General features: G+C 32.6%; 1 protein-coding gene across 2 annotated transcripts in view; it reads left to right on the plus strand.

The window, feature by feature from the left end:
* The first annotated feature begins 11,625 nt into the window (after positions 1-11,625).
* The window catches only part of pepd (peptidase D), a 64,623-nt gene continuing 55,413 nt past the window's right edge, over positions 11,626-20,835 (plus strand). Inside the window, exons 1-4 of one of the 2 annotated variants that reach the window (XM_058750878.1) lie at positions 11,626-11,750; positions 13,797-13,983; positions 17,058-17,185; positions 19,502-19,565. In XM_058750878.1, coding sequence (XP_058606861.1) covers positions 11,734-11,750; positions 13,797-13,983; positions 17,058-17,185; positions 19,502-19,565 — 396 coding nt within the window. In that variant the 5' untranslated portion in view covers positions 11,626-11,733. Of the gene's footprint in view, positions 11,751-13,609; positions 13,636-13,796; positions 13,984-17,057; positions 17,186-19,501; positions 19,566-20,835 lie in introns of those variants that run through there. The other variant, XM_058750879.1, reaches the window with a different exon arrangement.

The following is a 20,835-nucleotide window of genomic DNA, read 5'->3' on the forward strand; positions in this document are numbered from 1 at the left end:
ATTTATTTTAATATGATTTATTTATTTATTTATTTGGTTGGTTGGTTGTAGTTTTAATTTACAATAATAATTATGTCAAAGTTGATCTGGATCAATAAACTTTGAGAAGAAATGATATGGGAAGCATTTTCGCTGACAATAAGTCAATAAATCATCATAAGAAAGCAGCAGTTTTATAGGATTGCATGTGTGACCTGTGACCCACCACTGCTTTAAAACATTTACCATCACATTATGCATGCAGTTTCACATATTATTTTAAATAAAGCATAAATGAATACTGTGCAGTCTGCAGTGGGCTAGTCCTGATCAATAACCGTGTGGGCAGAGATTTCTAAGCCCAGCATGACCAATAATGCTTCAAACAAAACAGGACAAAAATATCTCTCTGCAAGCTGCAAACAACCCAGCATTATCGGCCGTTCCTGATGCATGCTCCCGTTTCATCATAAAATGTCATTATGTGTTGTCTGCACTCTCAGATTCCAGTCTGTTTGTAATGGAGCGGCGCTTGTTGTCTTTATTCGGAGCTGTGGATGACTTGATTTGCGGCGCGAGGATTCGTGTCGGTGTCAGGGCCACTGAGCCATCCGTCTGTCTCTGAGATGAGTTGTGTCTTCAGCAATCCCGCGGCCATAGATTCAACTCCAATCTCTGTCAGAGCCCCACCAGCTCGGAGGAGACCAATTTTCTAGATTTCAGCCGACAGCTTGAAAATGAACATTAAATATTGATCGCGGGTTACGTGACAAGCGCTGGGATGCTGTGAACCCTCTGGTCAGCCGGATTTATTTTGGCCGGAGCTATTTTTGGCCGTGTCTTCCAGCAGTTTGTGCCGTTGGAGTCAAGAGCTTTTCCTCCGAGTAATTCAGCCTTTAAATGTTTGTCGGGTCAACATTTCAAAAGCAAGCAGGCAAGAGCGTCCAGAACTCTGTGATGAATGGAGTTTGAGAACACGGATCGTTTGACAATAATATTAATATCGCACCGTAAAAATGAAATAAGAACAGGAACACGTTTGAGTCAGCATTTTTACTGTTAACTAAAACTATTACAGATCATTTCCATTAATAGTAATGATGCTAAACAAAATAAAATAGAAATATTGGATGAAAAACTTGAACAAAAAGTAGAAAATAACTCAAAATAAGTTTAAGATGAAGTACAGTACTAAAATGACTAAAACTGAAATAAATACAAATGAAAGCTAAAAAAAACGAAATCAAATTTTTTAAGAATTACACGTTTAAACTTTAAAATTAATTTCAGTATATAATTACTAAAATAACACTGGTTTGAGTTAAAGTACATACACTGTAAAAAGTGATAAGTTGGCTTAACTTAAAAAAATATTTATGTTATTTGAATTGTCAAGTTCACTTAAGTTTTTTTATTAATTTTTTATTATGTACTTAATAATTTTAAGGCAACGGGTTTCCTCAATTTTTTTAAGTTAAGTCAACTTTCACTTTTCACAGTTGACCAAATAAAAATAAAAATAAAAATTGGCGTTGAAACAATTTTCACTTAGAAATTGGTTGTAAATTTGACAAATAATTACAAAAAAAATGTAAGTAATGTTTTAAAATAAAATACGGAAAATAAAAAAATTGAAACTGAAAAACTAACTGAAATAAAAAAAAAGATTACGATGAAGCACTAAAAGCACTGAAACAAATACAAATTAAAGCTAAATATTTTCCCCCCTTCCCAAACTAATTAAAAGTAAAAATAAAAAACTAATAAAAATCACATATATAATATTAAACTAAAATGAAAATTTAAAAGTAAAAGCCAATTCAGAGTATAAATATTACTAACATAAATAATAAACACTGCAGTCTTGGTAAGTCAATATGAAATCACACCCAATAACACATTTTCCTGTTCTTATTGTGAATGATTCATCAGTGCACGTTATTCTTGTAATCTTTCATTAAATATATAATAAATTGCTCTGCCTCAAAAACAGCTCTTCTGTTTTGGCTGACGTCTCGCTTTACATTTTCTCTGAAATGCGTCACATTATGTGAGTAAAATAGATTGTGTCATGTTGACATCTAAATACATACAAATCAATTATAATCTACTTCACCAAAACAATATTGCATTTCCAAAAGTCTGTTGATATCATTACTTGAACGATCATCACAGCGAAACAGGCCTCTGACTCCAGCAGAGCAGTAACTACACGCCGCTCCGCTCCGCTGCATAAATGATGCCGGTTCACAGGCGCTTCATATCTCTGCATCTCATTTAAAAACAGAAGGTGATTTGTGTTGATCTGCCGGAGGCCTCGAAGCGCCCACTTAGTTCACTTGTTTGAACAACCGGCCCTGATTACAACCAATATGTTTACTGTAACCTCTCTTATTTCCTGTGAAACTCTGATCCAGATTCATAAATATAAAGATTCACTCAAATCAAAAGAGAATGATCTTACATGATCATCACTAAACACTCATAAATGATCCGACTGGTCATGAAATCCTCCGCTTGAGGAGTTATTTCATGAAAATAAAATTTGTTCATGGTCTCAACTTCATCTCCAGTCCATCTTAAAATAAACTGCACAAGAGCGTCTGCAACTTTTTGACATCAACACAAATTCTACACAACTCTCATGAGTCCTCAAGTCCTCCTTGGGAAATTCGTATTTATAAATTGGGAAGTCGTAATTACAAAAAAGTCACTTTGGTCTTTTGCACTTTTTTTTACAAAAAAAATCAGCAACATTTTTAACTCTACTTTTACAAAAATGATAAACGATGAATGTGCATCAGCTGCACTGTAAAAAATGACCGTGATTTTAACGGTAAAAAACTGTGAAAAAGCTACGGTAAAAACCTGTTAAATGGTTAAAAGTAAGTTCTCCTAATATATACGGTGAAAAACTGTAATATACATTTCAGACAATTTTAAGGTGAAATACCTCTTTTGGAAGTGAAAAAGAATGTAAAATTTACAGGGAAAAACCTAAATTGACGTTCCCAGAATTCCATGCATTGCATTTCAAATTTTGTTTGAATTTGATGTTTTTTCTTTGAAATAACTAGGTTTCTTCTTAGTTTTTTTTTATCCGTTATGTTTATTAGGGTTGTATGTCACATCTAATGTTGTTAAATGAATGTTTATTGCATATTTCAGTTTAATGAGTCTCACCATGATGGTGTTTAGTGTTTGTGTGAATGACACTGTGCACCTTCTATATATGTTATAATTTAAAAGCTGCTTGTGATAGGCTTTGGTTCATCATGTGACTCTCATCACCACCTGCATTTGGTGGTTATCAGTGTATTTCAAAGGTATAAAACATATTTCAGTACTTCAATAGGTTGGTATATTAACATTATATCAGTTAATGAAATTATGGTATTTAACTGTAAATTTAAGTTAAAACCGTAAAACCTAAAACGTTGCTACTGTATATTTTACAGTAGAATTCCGGCAACCACAGCTGCCGTTTTTTACCGTAAATTTTACGGAATTTTTTTACAGTGTGTGTTTTTGCTTTTAATTTATGAAGGTGCTATAAATTGAGTCGTTATTTTGTACATGCAACCTAGGGTACGTTTTCACAACAACGATGTACTAAAAACTGTCTCTTTTTTGCATTTTTAAAAAGTTTTCATGCACAGATGGATCCGGATGCCAGACCAGTAGTTGGCGAAGTAGTTTTTGTAGTTTACACGCAGACAATCTGTGTCATTTTTTAAAACTTGCATTTTGAAACAGGTTTTCAAAAGTTTGTGTTTTCAGGCCCCCCAAAATGCTGTCGTTATGTAAACAAACAGCCAAAATGCATGAAAAGTTTTCAGTTTTTAGTTGCCATGTACAGGTAAACACCCCCCTAATATAGATTTATTGTAAAGAAAACATAATAATTTCATTCATTTGAACAAATTTACCATCATGACAGATTGACACACCCTCGTAAATATGATCTTTCCAACTTGCACACACTATAAAACAAAGGGCTGATGGTAATTTGGGAATCTCTTAACAGGAATATATTTACTGTATATAAGATGAGGTTTTATTGATTGATGTTTGAAGGGCATATTTTTCATGATTTGTCGAATACTTCCACTTAATCAATTGAAATATAATAAATAAACATTTTCAAAACAAAAAAGACCCACATGTTTTGCAGCTGCAGCGGTCACTTTGCAACAATTTTGCCACAAGAATTCATTAATTTGTTACAATCACAAAATTCTAAAATAGCTTTTTTAAGTAAAAACGTTTTCTCCCAAACTCACAAACACTTTTGAGGGCGTTTAAACAACACCGTTTTCAACTGAAAACTTTTTAAACGTTTTTATGCGTTTTCGTCATTCATTTACACAAAAATGGCATTTTGGGGGCCTGCAAAGTGCAGTGTAAGTTTTAAAACTATAAAAACGTGAATCTGTGAAAATGGTGACGACACACATGCACATTATGTGTTTGGTCTAAAGGCACGTAGTGTTTCTTTACAAAGTGTCATTGCCAACTACTGGCCTGGCATGAATAATACAGCGTTTTTAGATCGCAGATCTGTTGTAACAGGGATCATTTTGTCAACGTTGTCATCTGTACACAAAACTTTTCAATAATGCAAAGGAAAAACATTTCTGTTTTTAGTTCATTATTGTCGTGTAAACCATTAAACGAAGTCCAACAAATGTGTTTTCAAGGTCTCTGAGTGATGCAAATCTCCCATTTACACGACAATAACAGAAAAGTTTTTCCTTTGCATTTCTGAAAGGTTTCGAATACAAACAACAACGTTGTCAAAATGCTAAAAAGTTTTTTGTTTTTAACTGAAAATGGTGTCGTGTAAACGTTCCCTAGTTTATAAAAGTAACCTTTTTTAAGTAAAACGCAACACAATGCAATGCAACATTTCAAGCCTCAATCTCAATATGTTCAAAGTTAAGTGCCACAAATAATGAAGTGAAGTGCTCCAACCACGTCACTGATCATCATTGACAGCTGTTTAAAACAGCCAATCACGCAACAGACACGGGTTTTAATATAAAGGCATCTGCTGTGAAATCTAAATTCAGACAGATTTCAATGGCTTTGCTCACTATGGTTTGTTAGGCAACTGATCAAACTACAAGAATGTTTTTCAGTTGCTTTTGCTAACATATTAGTTTCCATAGCAATGGTACAAACTTTGTGGATTTATCATGCATGAGAATTTAGCAATGGATGTCGCCATTGATTATTTTTCAGATGGCAGTATCCAAATCCATAGCTGTCATAAATAAAGCATTAAAAAAATCTGCCCTGCTTGTTGCTCCTGCAGGTTCAACAAATGATTAGGAAAAACCACACAAAATCAGATCATTCAGAATGAGACGCATTAACAGAGATCAGATTTTAATCAGGTTTCAGATCACTTTTTGAAGGGAATTTGGATCAAGCTTGAGAAAATATAATTTCATGTTTGTTTTGCTTTTTTTTTCCTACAAAAAAAAACCTGAAATGGCAATTCAATGCCTTTTTGAACAAGGCTCAAAGCACAATAATGTCACATGCAACAAACCCAACAGATTAGATCAACTTAGAACTGCATGACAACAAGGACTGTTGTCAATGAACATCCCCGGTTATTTCTTCACAGATGCTGCCTTCAAAAAACAGATGCAGACAGAATCTAATGCAAAAAATTGCATTCATCCGTGACTTTGCATCTTACCTCCGCATACAGCCAGAGATCCTGAACAGCAAACTCTCCTGGAGGAATAAGCAGGGAGAAAAATTGAAACATAAAACACCGGATAAGTTTGATTTTAGCTTTGAAAACATTTTCAAATTAAATTAAACTTCTGATTTGTTCAAAATGTTACTGAATGAGTCAGTTAATATTCAACACTTTCTCTTTATGTCTTTCAAGATATTATTGTCAACATGAACTGAAAATCGACTGGGTTCCTGCAAGTTTTATGAAGGTAAATGTAAGACTTTTTAATGACCATTTTGAAGGCCAACTAAGAAAATTAAATGAATAAATCGAAAGAAACAGTATGCTAAATGTCTACGATACACAAAATGAGTTAAAAAATGTTTGAAAATGTTTTTTTTTGTTTGTTTTTTTTTACACAAAAAGAGTTTATTTTAGTAAAATTAAGATACTACTGTAGTTATAAGTAAATAATAAAAAAGTGTTTTTTCCTCAGTATTTTTGTCATGTTTTTCAGTGCAAATGTCAGAAGGCAAAATGACATAAGTCTTGTTTTCTGGCAAATTGTTCAAAATGAGGTGAAAATATGAATAAAACAAGAAATATCTGCCAGTGGGTTTAGCAAAAATACACTCAATTCAAAGTGGAAAAAGTTTTCATGCCCCATTGACAGATAAACAAATTCACTTAATTTTGTTCCCTTTCAAACAATGTTTTGAAATTTGTATTGGAAACCAAGACAAAAAATACTGAGGTAGACTCACTTTTGTATTGCATTCAACATTTAATGACATGACTGTAAATTTGAGACTTTCTGCTGATTTTCTAAGTCCCACAGAAACCCTGTATCATGAACGATTCATCTACATGCGTTATTCAAAAAAATAAATAAATAATACTGTTCACATAGAAACACTTTATACCATCCAGCAAATTCTTGCCCTTATTATCGAACATCACATTACAGATGTAAAACAGGCTGTTTCTTGACTTTCAAGACACTGGAAAGAAACTCTTTCAGCGTATCATGCCAGTTTTGTCTCACACAGATGCTGGTGAAATCAGGCTTTAGCACACAAATCTACAGCTGTTTTCATGAATCCTCATGGCAGAAACACAGCTGCGCGCTGTGATCCAAATGCTTTCAAACACCAGACTGATGGTTTTCACTGCAAAATCAGACGTTTCTACATGCGGCGTGTGTCTCTCTGTGAGCGTCCAGAGGAGACGGGACTCTTATGCTGCTGAAGATGCTTTAATATCAAAGCAGTCCTTGAGACTCTATTTCAAAGGCAGCATGGCCCCCGTGAGCCGCAGTCAACCAGACTCTGTGTGTGTGTGTGTGTGTGTGTGTGTGTGTGTCGAGAGAAGAAACCAGCCAAGGTTGTTCTAGTTTTTCTCCAGCAGTTTCCTTGTGATGATGTCTGTTAAACAACATGTTCACACAGCCAGATTTCATAACATCACTGCATCACTAAAACTAAATTTGGTGTAGAAACCAATATTTCACTAACAATTACAAAGAAACGAGCGAGTAAGACATTGACATGTTATTTTCTTCTAAATAAGTTTTAGAATAAGTTTTGTTTTATTTACAATTTTGAAAAATCTTCTTTTACAGTGCACTGAACAAAACTTTCACTCAGAAACTGCTAAATTTCACAATTAATTACAAAGAAATGGCAAGTAAAACATTAAATTATATGAGAAAGTTTGAAGTAGAAAGACTGAAATCACGCCAGTCTTCTCAGGTCTCGTGAATTTATACGAATTGCGTATATGAGATATGGATTAACTGTAAACCAAAAAAATTTTTTTCATATTTTTTAAATAATTTTTTTAACAAGGATCTAATCAAATATTTTTCAAATGATGACCTCCAAAGATTCTGTTGGATTAACTCTAAACCAAAAAATAGTTTTCAAATTGTTCTTATTTTGCAAAAATTTTTCAAACAAAGCTCTCCAAAGAGACTGTCACATTTATCAAACCCCAAATAATAGCCCACACAAGCACTTGTGCTTATATCACGAAATCTAGAGAGGTTTATGCTTAAAACAATGAAAAATGAAACAAGATGAAACAAACCCATATGAAATACATTTTTCAATACACAGATTCAGTACTGCAAATATTGAGGCTGGTTTTCAGCCTTATACTGTATCTTATGCAATTTTGCTTGTCTGGTGAGTTATATCTTGTAGCATCTTGTAGATACACCAAAGAAGACTGTAATAGTTGCTTTGTAATTTAATACAGATAAAGCTGTTCTACATGAAAAACAGTAATCAATACAATCATAATCAATAAAATCATATAGCAACCGCGTCTAATAAAGTGTTGTGCATATTGCTAAGTACGCAGTTTGCAATACTATAATGTATTATGCATACTGCAACCAAAACTGCATACTTTGGGTATTGCATATATATATATATAAAAAAAAAAAAAAAACATATTGCATATTGCAAAAACAGTGTGGTATAGCTCAATGTGTCACAGTCAGTCTGTTCCAGGAGAGGCTGTTCTGAGGCTCAGCAGGTGCCGATGACCTTAAGTGATGCAGAGAAAGAACTTTATGATGATGATGAAAGTGCAGCTGGCATCAGGAACAGAGCCATGTGGAGAGATGATAAAAGCATTTTGTTGTGAGCTCATGCACTCAGACTCAGAGTGTGCTGGACGTTTCCTAATGCATTGCAGGGTTTAAGCCATAACCTGGTTTGGGTTTGTATAGTCTGGCTGGACTGCATGCTAGTCGTCAACCAATATGTGCTTCTCAATGGCTGCTACTGATAACTAAAAAAGTGACAGTGGGGAAATTTTACTGTACTCAAATAAAATTATTTTTATTTTTTAATCGTTTAATTTTTTGCTCTTATTTTTCAGAATTTGGATAACTGACAACATAGAATTTATAACGCAATTAGTTTTGTATTTAGAGTATCATTTCATTAAAAAATAATTTAATATTTACATTATTTTTATGTAATCTGAAAAAAAAACATATTAATAAAAAACTAATTAAAGGGATAGTTCTCTCAAAAATTAAAAAAGAAAAAATACATTGAAAAAAAAAATCTTTCTAAAGCTACTTTTTGTAATATTTATTTAATGCTTTTCTCATGTAACACAATAATGGGTTTAAATGATCTTTTGTGGGTAATTTCTCAGCCAATGCGATTAATGTGCGAGTAATTTGATTGATTGATTAATCGCCACATTGTATAATTGAATTAAACATTTTAATCGATTGACAGTCCTAATATATATATATATATATATATACTGTATATATATATAGAGAGAGAGAGAGAGAGAAAGTAAACAGGGTCACTATTTATTTCATATTGACTAAAAGCAGAATAAGGTGGTAACATTACAGCATAAAAACAGCATATAGTGCATGTGGAGCTGCATGTAAAACAGGGCAGTGAAGGACAGTGGCTTGATTATTTACAGACAGACCTTGAGAAAGATGCTCCGACTTAATGGGAGAGAAAGAAAAAAGCTAATCAGCAAGATTATGTGGATGCAATTACAACATCAAAGCCACAGGGCTCCTTAAAAACCAGCAGAAAAAAGTCTTTATGGACATATCAGTGTAACTGTATGCAAATTCATCCCTGATGGAATCATGCGGTTATCTGTCACGAGAAACATTAGACGAAGGAAAGCAGAATGAGCTTAAATGCATCCGTTTCTCAGACTTTTATTAGACCGGTAATGCAACATCTGCAGGGACTGTGATACAAAGGCAATTGTGTTTTTTACTGCTGTTATTGTGTTATTATTTTGGAGTTTGGGGCTGAAAAAAGACGATGATAAGATCCACAAATCTAGCCCTGACGAAAAGGGACACATCCTGAAAGGATTAAATGATAAAAAAAAGAGCAAAAGATTGTACTGCAAGGCAGCATGTGCCATCTTCAAATTGTCTTTTAATTTCCTTGAGGAGAAAAACTTGTAATGATGTTGCTGAAAATACCTCTCTCGGGCTCAAAGCGCCATCGCTGTGTGACGTTCAGAGGAATTATGAAGCAATGAAAGATGAAAATCTCATTTTAACAGATGGTTTTGCTCTCCTCGTTCCTTTAATGCTTCAGTTTATAAATGGTTCAGAATCTTTTACACACAACAAAAGACAGAGTAAGTACTGGATGCTCATTTAAAATACGACTTCAACAAAGACAACAAATCAAAAGGTTCATGTCAAAGGTCATCTTTTTCAGATGCACGTCTGCTGCTGTTTCACAATTTTGTCTTCCACAAAAAAAAAAAAAACTATTTTAATTTCAAATGTGCACTGATCTGGACAAAGTCAACATGAAATCCATTCATTACTCATTTTAATTCAAATCCAGCCTTTTTCAAACCAGTGTTTATATATATTGTTTCTGTATTGCTTATTAAGTTAAGCAGTATTATTTTTATTGGAATAAAGCACACAATAAAACCAGAAACATACTAAATAGAAAATGGGATTGATTTTAATTTCACGTTGACTGTAAGATATTAATAATTTGCAGCAGTTTCAAGTAGGCTAATGCTGGTTAAGATAATAGGAACTGAAAATGTACGATTAGTGTAAATGCATTTTCATTTTTCAATATGCACACACATAATTATTATCAGCACTTGAAATCCCACATATAGAAGCGTACATTAAATGAATTTCAATTATATTTAATACATTAATTTAAACATTACAGACCACACTTTAAACGTCATCTAATTTACACACATTTTGATACAAAAATGTTAATGCATTGACTTGTACATTGTATCAAATTAAATATTTAAAATTTTGTGCGGCTGCATGACAAAATGAATCTAAAATTCTATTGGAGATATATGTCTAATCGGATGAGAAATAGATGTGGGAATAAATAAGCTAAACATAATGATGTCATTTATGTTTTATGTTGGACAATGGCATTTTAGTTTGTTCAGTAAATTCTTCTTCCTGTCTTTCTAATTCAAATCCCAATTCAACATCTTGTGTCTCGGTTGTTAAATAAGTGCATATGTGTTGTACCTTACACTTGAAAACAGCCACCTGGCTCTAGTTCTCCATGTTTTATTTTGCTGATGGTGAGAATCTCCCCAGTCTTGAAAAAAAAAAAAGCTACTTTTTGTAATATTTATTTCATGCTTTTCTCATGTAACACAATAATGGCTTTAAATGATCTTTTGTGGATAATTTTTCAGTCAATGGGATTAATATGTGATTAATTTGACTAATTAATCACCACATTGTATAATTAATTGAATTAAACATTTTAATCAACTGACAGTCCTAATATATATATATATATATATATATATATATATTAGGACTGTCAGTTGATTAATATATATATATATATATATATATATATATATATATATATAACAATATTAAGACACTTTGTGAGGCTGCATGACAAAAATAATCAAAATTCTATAAGAGATATTTGTCTAATCGGATGAGAAATAGAAATATTATTTTACATGAGGGAATAAATAAACATAATGACGTCATTTATGTTTTATGTTGGACAATGGAATTTTAGTTTATTGGGTGTCTTGGGTGTTAAATAAGTGCAGATGTGTTGTACTTACACTTGAAAACAGCCACCGGGCTCCAGTTCTCTATTTTTATTTTTATTTTAATTTAAAAAAAAACAAAAAAAAAATTGAATATATATATTTTTTTAAATTTTTGATTATATTCAATTTTTTTTTTTTTTATATAATCCATTCGGATTATATTCACCAACTTTTTTGAAACATTGCTTAAATTGTGCATACTAGTATGCATATTCACACGCGGGACAAATGTACAAATTACACATACAAAACTTCCTTTCACTAAACACGATGAACGTAAATAATAAATGACAGAGTTTTCGGTATGTTTTTTATGGATAACATCTATGCAGTAACTTCATTAGTCAGCATTGAACACGCTCTCATCCACGAGTGTTGAGCAATGAGCGCGGTCACGTGATGGAGTGTTGATCAGCTGCTCGTGATCACATGACTCGATCTCTCAGCTGAGCAGCAGCAGCAGCAGCATGGCATCTTCAAAGCAGTGAGTTTCTTCTGTTTTATCTCACTGTAGATTTATGTTTTTAGCCATAATCGCGAAACAGTTCATTCATAAACGCGTACAGAGGTGTCTTGCATTGCTGCGCATGCGCGGAGCGTCGTGTTTTACGTGCAGATGCGATTTTTTATTGTTTCTGTCAGATGCTTTGCAGAAGTTTGTGTATTTTGTCTTCTTTGATTTGTGTTTCTGTTTTTGTTTTTGCGGATAAACTGATTTTGTGTGGTGTAAATTCGCTTACAATAACGTACTATAGTAATACCACAGTACAGCTAGGTGAAAGTTGACCAAGTATGTCTGAGGTTTATTTAATCGTGAAAGTACTACGTTAAATGTGTGTTTTTGGGTGCTGTGAATGATCAATATTTCCTTTTTAAGTTTAGCATTTGTATCTTTACTTTGTAGGTTTTACTGGAGGTTAATTTAGTGCTGTTTTGAATTGTGTTCTAATGTATTCGCAAAAATGATTGATTTTATTGCCTAACTCACTAGTATATATGATTCTGATTGGTCTTTTGTGTAATTCAGTGATCAAATTTGCATAATAATTATTATTATTGCATTCATTAATATTGTATGTTGGTGCAAAATCCGAAATAACTAAAGTATTACTCAAATCAAATATTATATATCATGTTCGACTATTCATTTATTTGTTTTGCTAAATAGCTGCATTAATAACAAAGTCCCTTTTATTATTTCTGTAGTCTTTGATTAATAAGCAGGTTAATGTGCCATATGCTGCTGGTTTATTTTGCGATAATGACCGTCTGACTGTACATTACCTCTGAATTATGGCAGTTTTTATCAGGATGGGTGAGCACGCAAAGGGTTTAATGTGCAGTGACATGAATCTGAGTGACCTTTGACCACATCCTGATGGCTGTTGTGTTAATCTTTACATGCTCTATCAGTGACTCTGTCTTTTTTTCAGACCAGTGTGAGTGTGATTATAATGTTATGATATGGGATAGTTACGTCTCAGGGGTTGAATGGATGTTTTTTGATCCCTGACAGGGAATTTTTAACTTACTCTGTAAAGGAATAGTTCACCCAAAAATGAACATTTGCTGAAATATACACGCTCTCAGGCCATGCAAGATGTAGTTTGTTTCTTCTTCAGATTTGGAGAAATGTAGCATTGCATCACTTGCTCACCAATGGATCCTGTGCAGTGAATGGGTGCCGTCAGAACGAGAGTCCAAACAGCTGATAAAAACATCACAATAATCCACATTTTTAACTTCAGACCATTGCTTCTGGTCAAAATATGAGTACATAATCCATAACAACGCTTCCTCCAGTGAAAAAGTCCATCTCCTGTTGTCTCTCACATAAAAATTAGTTTAGAGCTGTTTTGGCTTGTAAACAGTGCTTGATCTGCAGATAGTTTTTTACTGGAGGAAGAGTTATTATGGTTCAAAGTTAAAAACATCTTAATGATGGATTTGTTTTTACAAACATGAAGCTTTTGGCTTCACAAGATGTTAACTGATGTACTGGAGTGGTGTAGATTATGATGTTTTAATCAGCTGTTTGCGCTCTCATCCTGACGGCACCCATTCACTACAGAGGATCCACTGGTGATGTTTTGATGTATTTCTCCAAGTCTATTCTGATGAAGAAACTAACTCATCTACATCTTATATGGCCTGATGATGAGTAAAGGTTTCAGCTAATTAAAATTTGTGTGTGCTATTGCTTTAAATTTTGCCTGCATGTTTTTCAGCTCTTCTGGCACGAAGATCAGCAGAGCGAATTCTTCCTGTTATCATGTGATCAAATCCAGCTCTTGCATAACAGCTGTGTGACACTCACACAGAGATTTTAGTTTAGTCTCAGCAGATTTTTTTCTTTTTATGAAGATTATGTATGTACTTCTTCTTTGCAGTTAAAAATGATCAACCATTAACACAGTTTGTGTGTATGTTGAATAAACAGAAAAGGGGAAGAGCAAGAACACAGTATTATTTGTAGTGGTTCATGTGTGTGTTGTGAATAACATGTATGTTTTTGTGTCGTCTATGACAGGAAGGCAGTGTATTGGCTGGGAAACGATACTCTGAGGGTATCGGCCGACCTGTTTGCAGAAAACCGAGAGCGTTTGTGTCGAGGCCTGAAAGCTGAGAAGGATGTTCCAGCTGGATCTGTGGTGCTTCTTCAGGGAGGAGAACAGAAGCAGAGATACTGCACCGACACCGACGTGCTCTTCAGACAGGTGCTGCATGCAGAATACAAGTTGAAAACAGTTCGACATCTACTCTAAAGAGACTGAAATAAAATTAAAGAAGATTTTTGAAGCTTTGGTAACACTTTGCAATAATGTTCCTTTTGCTAACATGAACTAACAATGAAAAATAAAGCATTTAAGTAAGCATTTATTAATCTTATTTGATGTTAATGTTAATTTTAATTTAATTAAAATTGATTAAGCATATGATCGTGGTTATTTGATCTAATCGCAATTATTTGAGAAAACTGCAATAATTATGCAGTTAAATTTCAATCACAGATGGCCATCTAAATGAGGGAAATAAAAGTGCTAAAAGAAATGCCATCATATACACAATATTTTTCTCCTTTAAAAATATATTTTTTAAAAACACTGTTATAAAGTACACGAATATAGTCAAATAAATAGTCTTTATTATTTTTTTAATATTAATTTTCACAGCATTAAAATACATCATATTGGCCTGTTTTATTATAATTTTTCTTATTGTTCATGATGCAGTAAAAACAAATAGCTTAGAATGTACATGACATGAACAAAACAGAAATCATTCATTAATTGCAATAATTTTTATGACAATTAATCGTCAGCACAAAATCCATATCAGACCTAATTAATACATTATTCAAACTTGTAATTGTTAATGATATTTAATGGACTTAACATGAACTAACAATGAATGAGTTGTATTTTTATTAACTAAAGAATGATTAAAAACTGGAGCAAATGTATAGCTCATTGTTAAATAATGCATTAACTTAACGTCATTTAATGTAACTTAACTAATGTTAACTCAGATCAGGGTAATTATAGTTAATTAAGACTGAAATTTAAAAAAATATATAAGTTTGACTTTTAGGAGCCCTAAAAATGCTTCAAATAATGAAATAACACCATATTTTTGTGACTTTTGAATGTCCGCGAATGAAGAAAGATGCATCTAACGGTAGACACTAACTGGACCGTGCTAACTAGCCAAACCTTGACCTCCTGTGTAGGCGTCTAACTGCATGCAGAGATGCACTTTTTCCATGCACAGTCACTACAGTTACCAAAAAAACACTGTATGCATTGTGCATCGTCAGGTAACGTGTCGGTGACCTTTTTTTTTTGTTTCTAAATGATTATTGAGTGTTCGTCTTCCCATTATACTCATTCGTAAGTGGTGCTCTTGTTTATGTTATGCTAAATGGTAATTTGTGTTGGCAAGAGGCGCGTGAGTTCAGACCTTTTATTTCAGCGCTACGGTTGGGTGTCTGATAGAGCCCCCTAATTTACTGCATTTACATAAGTTGATTGAACATAATGAGCAGCGTGTTTCTCATTTATTAGCTGCAAAAACGGGCACATCCTGTGTTGTTTGGCAGAGATTACGCGCCGGTATCTCGTGGAGCGAGTCTTGCGATTTAGTGTTGTGATGTTTACTGCTTGAGGGCTTCCTGCTTTCATCATAATTTAACTGTAAATAATTCATAACCATTAATTTGCTTGTCTTGTGTTGTAGTTTTTCCTTCTTTTTGAAGTGTTAACGTGCACGTTTGTAACTTGAATAAAATGCATGGCACTTTTCTAATTTGTGCTTGTTAATAAGTGCGTGCGAGTTTGCGCGTATCCTGCGGTGATTTTATTTTACTGCTCCATTATGCAATCCATACTGAACGCACGTGAACTCTGCAATGCACTCAAGACAATAAAATTACTTGAGCTCAATTGACTCGTCCTCCGTGGATTAGATAGTGCGCTTATCTGATCGTGTTAGAGAGCCGAGCGTTCAGCCTCGGCTAGAGATCTCACTGCAGAGAAGACTGACTAAGAATGGCCTCCTTTTTATTCATGAGTCTGAATTTGAATTAAATTGGCCGCTGCCTACAAGATGTTGAACTGGAATGACAAGGTACTGTTACTGAAAAGAAATTCAACACAGCCACTCAACAGAGAATTTTCATGAGTCCAACACAAGTACAGGAAAAGTTTTGCAACAAATTTCAAACTTTTAATTGTATTGATTGATTGATTGATTGATTGATTCATTCATTCATTCATTTATACATTTAATTTTCAAATTATTTTTATATTTTTTATTAAATTATGTAAAATTCAATGAATGATAAAAAGAAAATTAAAATAAATCATTTAAAAATGAAAAATAAAAAGATTTCATATTTTTGTTTTAGAAAAAAAAAAAAAAAAAATATATATATATATATATATATATATATATATATATATATATATATATATATATATATAAATAAAATAAATCTATTATTTTAATTAATTTGAAATTATTTATTATATATTTTTAAATGAAATTATTTTAAAATGATTAAATTATTTATTTTCTTTTAAAAATATTTTTATCTTTTTTTTTCAAGTATTATCAAGTATTTATATTTTTACATTATTTGTTTTTATTTATACTATCTTTTAAAAAATTATTATATTTAATATCTTAATTATTAATGTCTGAAAATGTTTGTAAAAACTAAATGTTATTTAAACATCTACTCTTATTACTTTTCTTTGAACTTAATTTTTTTCCCTCCTCAACTTTTATTGATGTTTTTCTGAATCTTATTTACTTGTTAGTTAGCTCAGCGAGATTCTCTTCAAACTGTCGCTCAATCATGACAATAGTTGATTTGCATTTCATTCATTATGATTTACATAAAATAATGCTTGCATAGTTCATATTCACATACTTGCATTGTATATGTTTCAAAGCACAAAAAGCAGCTTTCATAAGGAAAATAGTATCTCCAGTTGCCACAGATGTGACATTATTAACCATCAGTATTAATAATACTGAATCCTCTCTGTGTTATGGAATACAGTTCATAGAAACACTGTTACACATGATGGATAGCGTGTATGTATGGAAATGAGCCACTGTTGCTGTTCAGATCTGTGTAGTTGGATAGGAGCGCAGTTTGCTCTGCATTATGTGCAGAAGAGGCTCTTGAACCTCTCACTGAGTTCAGTGTGTTGTAGATCACAAAACTCAGTGATGGCTGGGTGTTTAATCTGTGGATGTAGCGCTAACTCATGTTGTTCTGCAGGAGTCGTTTTTCCACTGGACCTTCGGTGTGACAGAGGCCGACTGCTACGGCGCCATCGACGTCAACTCCAAGAAATCCTTCCTGTTTGTTCCCAAGCTGCCGGAGAGCTACGCCACATGGATGGGCGAGTGAGTGACTCGATCAGATTCTCATTTTCTCAGATTCTCTCTGACTTTCATGCTCACTGACGTCTGCTGATATGATTGCTTTGAAATTCTCTGGAGCCAGCAAATGTTTTATTTTTATGTCTCTTTATAGTTTTCCTGGATTTTCAGTTTCCTTCCGAGACGCTCAGTGATTTTATTTCACATGTTTAATAGGTTTTCAAATTACAAAGGAACATTCCTGGCTTAATAAGTGAAAAGTGACATGCTGTTGATTTAAAATATATATTTTGTTGAATATTTAAAATAAAAAACGGTAAAAAAAAGTTGTGATTGACCTATATAGTAAATATGTTAATTTGAATGTTTTAATATTTATATGTATATTTTAATAATGATATTATTATTATAAAATAATTATTTGTATTTTCCATAATAATATTTAAAATTAATATATGTAATATATAAATATCAATTATATATTTATTAACAAAAATCTATATACACACACATAAATACATATATTATTTAAAGTTATGATATTATATAATATCATATTTTATGTCTGTTTTATTTATATAATATTTAGGAGAAATATTTGAAAAATTAATGGTTGACCTGTTTAGTAAATATTTATGATTATATTTTAATGATATTATTATAATATACTAATTATTTATTTTACATAATATAATACATTTATATTTTACATAATGTTATTATATTATTACAATTATAAAATAATAATTTTAATGTTTATATAATTACATTTTTATATGTATGTGTGTGTGTGTGTATATATATATATATATATATATATATATATATATATATATATATACATACATATACATATACATATACACTGTACATTCTTTACCTGTCCAGATTGCATTGTAATATTAACTGGAGAATCCTCTCTCAATCCTCCTCATAATGTGAGAACAGGTAGGCATGAAATTGAGCTCTGAAAGATGTTGGGACGTGTAAAAGCCTTGCGGTTATGATGTGCTATTGGAGCAGGCAGAGCTGTAAAGAGATCCGCTTTGAGACGGACAGTACAGTCAGAGTTTGCTGTCGCACTTTGAAATCAGCCTGCGTTTAAATCTTCCTTTCAGAGGTGCTGCAGTAAATTCTCTTCCTTTTCATGCTGAAGCGCTGCTGGATAAGTCGTTCTAATCTAATACATACGGCTGTGGTTTGCTCACTTCATCAGATGAGTTTGCTGCTGAATGGTTCGGGGCGTCGCGGGTCAGCGGCTCGTCTGATGTGCTTGTTTTTGTGGCTGCTGTGATCAGTGACCCGACATTCAATTTTTGGTGTTTTTCTTGACATTACAGTGTTTCTGGGTGTCATGATGTGCAATATTTAAGGCCCTTTGATCATGTAATCAGTCATAAAATGGAATTTACTCTATAACGTGGAATGTCACGGACAAGTTCAGTTTAACTTGAAGAAACTGTGACAGAAAAATTATTATTGTACAGTAGAATGTACATCTTCATGTAATACTACTGCTAAAATGATTATTAAATACTATTATTAAATTAATATTAATTATTTCTTCATTTAAGGAGTAATCACAATTTTTCTTCCATGTTTTAATTTTAACAGTACAGTTTGTTTACAGAAATGAGTTTAATTTTCATTTGATTAAAAGATCAATTAAACAAACTTTTTTTTTATTTGCCTTCATTTGACTGCCAGAAAAATACACGACTGAGAATTTCTAAAAAAAAGAAAAAGAAAACAAATTAAATAAATAAATAAAAACAAAAAAATACTATTGTGTACATTTTTTAAAATTTAATTAAACCATTAAAATTAAAAATGGATTCCAGAAAAATGTAAAAGGGTTAAGGTGAGATAATGAATGGGTTATTAGCATAATTAATTTCTGGAAACCTTGTGTTGGGAACCCAAATATGACTTTCTGTTAGCAAAGGGCAAAACTGAGTGTGTTTGCAAACTTTATAGTCATGTTTCTATATTGGTAAAGCTCTCAAATTTATTGATGTGCAATTTGAAAATGAAGTTGGAGTGCGTTTGCATGAATACTTCACTTCCAAGAACCACAAACACTCGACATCAAGAGTCCATTTACTTGATTGTCTGAGCACTGCAGAAACCATTAACAGAATCAAGACTGAAGTCCAGTCTTTGTCCAACATTGATGCAGACTGTCAGTTTTCAGTGCATTTAAAGTCAGAGCAAAATGGCTGTCATAAAAATGGGAGCAAATTTCGTTTGATCATGTAATAACAAGAAGGATCTAAATAAAGTAGGTCCACTCCATGGGAAGTTCTCGTTAAAGCTCTTTCTGTCTCTCTGTCTCAACAGGATCTACCCACGTGAACACTTCAAGGAGAAATATGCCGTCAATGAGGTGCATTACACCACTGACGTGAGTACTGTTTCCCTTTAAAACACTGCATTTATTAGTATGCAGCTTGTTCATTTGCACTCATTAGGTTTGTCTTATAATGGCTCATATAATGCAAATGAGTCTTTATATCATGATAATGAAACTCCTTTAGTGGCCTTGAGCTGCTTTATAGCTGAGTTTTGTTTTTGGTGTTTTTATTTCATTGAAAGAGTGTTTGTGTTCAGATGTAACTGAATTTTATTATTTATATTAAAAGATTATTATTTATATTATTTTTAAATAAATACACAGTTAATTAATCACATTAATCAGATATTAATCGCACATCTGAGAATTTACCCACAAAAGATCATTAAAAGCCATTATTGTGTTACATGAGAAAATCATGAGATAGATGCTACAAAATATTATTATTTTCAGGTTTATTATTTTTTTATTCATATGGAATATGAAAAATAAAACTACCAGTAGGTGGCAGTAAATGTCTTAAGTCATTCATTTGATTCGTTCGAACGCTGATTCATTCAGAAGTGAAGTAAATGACTCTCTTTATGAATGGGTCATTGAACTCATTTCATTAAAAAAACAGTATATTCTCTGTAATTTGGCTCTTGCTTTACTCTCGTTCATACAATTTTCTGTACTCACTCTAGTTGCTGTCCTCCAATATTTTATCTCATTGCAGTGCATTGTGGGATTGCGTTATTTGTGAACACTGCCTTAGAATTTCGCCAGTATTATGCATTTAATAAGAATTTTGCTGCCTTTTGTAAAGTCCTGAAGGACTAAAATGCTGTCTAGAAAGCTCACTTGGAAGCAGAGCTCTTGACGAGCAAACAGAAATAGAAAACATCTATGAGGCCTTTAAAACAGTGAATTATTCATAATATAAGCATGACTGCTTTCCACATGTGGAGGACTGACCCATGGCTACAGGCGCTGATATGCCGGCTAACAACTTACAATTAAACTTAAACTGCTGTATCTTAACATGCGGCGTGTGTCTGATACCCCTGCAGAAAAATAATTAGCTTCCCAGAGTCTGCAGGGATCTAAAGTGCTATATGCTCTCATTTCATTTATTCTGATGATCTACTTATTGCCTTTAGGATTTTAAAATGTGAATTTCCTATAATAGTTTTGATTAAAGTGCAAAATCAAGCACATTGACCAACAGCACACTGTTCTCACTCTCACTTAGACATGAATACTACTGATGTATTTTGACCAGACTGATTAATGCCAATGCCAATATTTGTCCATTTTATAATTATTGCATTGGCTGGTA

The sequence above is a fragment of the Onychostoma macrolepis genome, chromosome 18 (assembly GCF_012432095.1).
Source record: "Onychostoma macrolepis isolate SWU-2019 chromosome 18, ASM1243209v1, whole genome shotgun sequence".
NCBI lineage: Eukaryota > Metazoa > Chordata > Actinopteri > Cypriniformes > Cyprinidae > Onychostoma > Onychostoma macrolepis.